General features: G+C 29.2%; 1 protein-coding gene across 1 annotated transcript; it reads right to left on the reverse strand.

Moving 5' to 3' along the window:
• On the reverse strand, nucleotides 1–2,598 carry LOC100169063 (histone-lysine N-methyltransferase SETDB1-B-like). The gene is made up of 2 exons (XM_016803561.2): nucleotides 1,428–2,598; nucleotides 1–470 (listed from the first exon to the last, which is right to left on the reverse strand). The coding sequence occupies exons 1-2, from the start codon at nucleotides 2,545–2,547 to the stop codon at nucleotides 79–81; spliced, it is 1,512 nt and encodes a 503-aa protein (XP_016659050.1). The 5' UTR covers nucleotides 2,548–2,598; the 3' UTR covers nucleotides 1–78.
• Between the last annotated feature and the right edge of the window lie 1,724 nt (nucleotides 2,599–4,322).

Consider the following 4,322-nt stretch of genomic DNA (forward strand, 5'->3'; position numbering starts at 1 on the left):
TGAACCGCTTATATTATATTATATTAATTAAATATTACACTTAATTACAACTTTTTTTCTTAAACAACGTTTATACACTTAGAGAAGTCTTCTTTTACATTTATCTGAATCACAATAACAAGTCATCACTTTCCCTGGAATGCTTCCTACCTCGTAACCGTAATTCCACGTAAGTTCAGTTCCAGCTGGTATGTAACGTTCCGAAAAGAACGATACCCACGGAAAACGTAAATCTTGTGTGTCTACAAACACATTTTGCACAAATAAATTTGGAGTGCATGAGTGATTGAAATATCGTCCAATGTTGCCACTAGTTTTTGCATTTATGGTATACACTCCATCGCCACTGCCATAATAGTAACGTACTGATTTTTGAGGTTCATAGTAGCGTTTACTAAACGTTAGGTACTTGTGTTTGAGATTTCTTGATTCCAAAAATTGAAATGTATTGTTCAAGGCCAAATTCTTATCTATAAAAACAAATGTAAATTTTAAATATTAAATATTAAATATAAGTATGTTATAATATTATAATTATGATACCTATTCTATTATATAAAATAGTAAGGAGTTGTAAGTTTGTCTCCGCTAACAGGAAATATACTAGATCATATTTTCTGAACTTTTGCAAAGTTATTCCTGATAAATCAGGGTTTGTTTGAAGGCCGGCCCTCTATACATACGCGTACTATAAAGAGGAAATAAATAGATAGCCAAAATATTTTGCCTAAAGAACATGTGCTAAGCAAAAAAATATATAAGATTTTCCGGACCTCAACATTTTTTCAAATCATTTGGACCCCTTTAAAAACTAATTACAAACCCCAGCTCTAATGATTTTTGTACCAATTTTAGCCTTAAATCTACTCACCACCCTCCCCAAACAAATTTGTTGATAAAAATAAATATAAGATTATTTTTGTGTACATTGGTGTAACAAAGCTAAATTAATTATTTTCTTATTTTGTGGCATGTATCAAATTTAGTCGGGGTTAATCAATCTTAATATAAATATAAAAAAACAGACTATGGCGTGCTTTTTATTGTTTTTGTTCTACTTAACTACAATAAAGGATGACAGGTCTATAGTATTGGGTCTAGAAGATATGGTACGCTATGATGAACATTTTAATAATTAATAATAATGTATAAAAGGCAATGTTTGTGTGTGTGTGTGTGTGTGTGTGTGTCCACAACCAAAAAGTCTGTCGCTCTCGAGGTATAAAATTTGGTACCAACGTAAATTTACTCCTAAGGATGTGTACCTCGAAACGAAATTTATTAGACCTGTATCAAAAAAAATGTTAGTTTTCGTTAAATAGAGTTTAAGAAAAGAGCTAAATCCAGGGGTATATCATTAGTCACGAGCAACGTCATGCATCAGCCGTTATAGTATTATAAATTGTTTCAAAAGAAAAACTTATTACCATAACATGTTGTTTGAATACGACCTTGAGATGATTTTTGTGTGGTAAGTTTATTTAATAAATTCATATTTTTTTTTGATATTTTTCGAGGTTTTTTTATCTGTTGACTTAAAAAAGCATTTTCTTCATAATCTTCTTTACATTTTTCGACTACTTCAATAAAATCTAAATCGGCCAAGTATTCATCACCATATTTTTTTCCTTGTTCTGTGGCATTAGTCTCAGTTAGTATGTCTCCAATATAACAACATATAAATGTTCCTCGTGCTATATCATTTAAGCAACGTACACCCCAACCCTTTTTCTCTGTCTTAAACAATTGTAAATTATGAGACATGGGCTGTTGCACAACACGATTTAAACAAGAACTGTGACATTTGCATGTCTTATTGCACTCATAAATACCAGTTGGTACATTTTTATACAATCGTCGATAGTTATAACCAGCATTCGGATTTTTCTCAAGGTCCGGTATATTACTTTGTCCGTTTATTGTACTCTGCCAACAAGCACATTTTGATTTGTCTTCACAGTTGTCTGTGCAATCGCATCCACATAAGAAATTAGATTCTACATTTATGTTGACTCCGGTCACTGCTTGTCTACTAACTATGTACTTAATTTTTTGTGGTAGTTCTTTGTTAATACTGTTTACACATGTTATTGGTCTAAATTCTAGGCCTTCAGATATATCGTCCAAAAACTTTATGGGTCTTGAAACATTAAATTGGGCTAATGGATTCACACAACTATTGAAATCAAATTGGTCGATTGTCATTTTGCTTCTGGTCGTCGTTAAGTAATGCATCATATTTTTCATCGTTTTAATGGAAATGCCACAAGGAGTCTCATAATATGTAATTGAATTTTTTATACCATAACCATTTGTTGTATGTCTATTAAAACCAAAATGTAATGGAATTGCCAACATATTAATTTTTTTTGTTTTATTCTGATCATATTCAGCCCATTCTACACAAGAATGATTACACTTGTGAATAATATATGTTTTGGGGTTTAGAATAGTTTTTGATGATTGCAAGATATCTATTTGAAGTATTATATTTTCAACTTTAATTGGTTGAGTAATGTCTTCTATTGGTGTGTCTTTACGTTTCATTATACTGTCACTATTACATTATACTGTCTGGAAATAAAAAATTGAAATCAATAAATAATATCAATACATGTTTATTTATTGTTATACTGAGTTGCCGAGCTTCCAATTAATTTTATTATTAGCTACATGACTTGAATTTTACGAAATAAAGGTCCTAATAAACAAATTATATATGTGGTTGATAGTTTTAAAATGAATTAACACAGATTAAGTTTAAAGTCCCATACATGTATTTATTTTCTATACTTCTATAAACACAAATTATGCAAAAATCAACCATTATCCATTAATAATAATGAATATACCCAATAAGATTGTCACCAACTATAATATTAATATATTAATATTATGCGTTAATATTTTTAATTAATCGTATTATTAATACTAATCTACATGCGATTACAATATTGTATTTAAATGGACATATCTCATGATTTGATAGAATATTGAATTAAATAAAATTTAAAATAATTGATTGTCAGGAAATTGTTCAAAACATTAATTTTAAAAGTTTAAAATTAATTCAACAAACTGTCGAATTAAAAATGCATTTAATATAAAAAAATTCTCCTATGTGTTATAATTTAAATTTGCTATAAGATATATTATAATTATCTGCTTGTAATTTTAAACATAATACCTTTTGAATTAATTATTTTTAAAACTTATGGTCTCAAAAAATATAATATGATAGGGACATGTATTTATTGTAAAACCACTCTTCCTCGACCCGCTCGCCCGCTCAAATACAAATTAATTTAATTAATTAATTTTTTTTAATTAATTTAAACATTTTTTTGTATGTTCATTTGTACAATCATACTGATATATTATATAATCTTCATACTATCATGTTTTTTTTTTACTTTTTTCTGCATAAGAAACTACCTATTCATTTTAGATTCTGAGTGGAGCGAGGAAGAGTGGTTTTACAATGGTGTTTATTTTTTATTTTATCTTATATTTAACTCCAGAAGGAGTTGCTCGTCTATTACCATAGCAACGAATAAAAAATAATTATCTTAACATATTATAAAACAAAGTCCATTTTTCTCGCTGTATTGTAATAACTTAAAAATACGAAAAATATAAATACGACTCCTGTCGATAGTTAACTATATTTAATTCAGATGTTGAAATAGTGAAATTAAGCTATTACATTCCTCCAGGTATTCGGAGGGCTCTCGAGATCGTATATTCGAGAATTAGATCAAATACACCGTACAATATAATTATTTATGTAAGAAGCACATATAAATTAATACTGCAATCAATATATAAAATATTATATTAAATACCTTACCTGATTCGCAGTTGTTCGTGAATTATGTTATAAGAATTTTAGGTTTTAGGTGACACAAAGTAATACTTCAAATATACAAATCAAGATAAAAAAAAACGCACTGATTTTGGCTTAACATAAGAAGTCCAGTTGTCGCTCGTTGAAATCGGTATTGATATTTTGAGAGGTTGTTACTCGGTGGCTGGTGCTCATGCACTCAGTGGCTGGTACTCATGCACTGGTTTAAGATACAACACGGATATGTCTACCAGAGAGTGGTAGGCGGTTTTGTCAAAGGTTTTTGTCCTTCTCCGAACTAGATTTCTCTTCGGCGGCAAAGACATTTTTGTCGGTGACAATAGTTTTATTAGGGATGCCCGATTTCTACGAACGACAGTCTAGCCGTTATTTATTATTCTAAAATATTTTACTTTTTACTTTTTTTATTATTATAAATGGTGTGTGAGCATATCATTACAGGTATACCTACTTA

The sequence above is a fragment of the Acyrthosiphon pisum genome, chromosome X (assembly GCF_005508785.2).
Source record: "Acyrthosiphon pisum isolate AL4f chromosome X, pea_aphid_22Mar2018_4r6ur, whole genome shotgun sequence".
Taxonomy (NCBI): Eukaryota; Metazoa; Arthropoda; class Insecta; order Hemiptera; family Aphididae; genus Acyrthosiphon; species Acyrthosiphon pisum.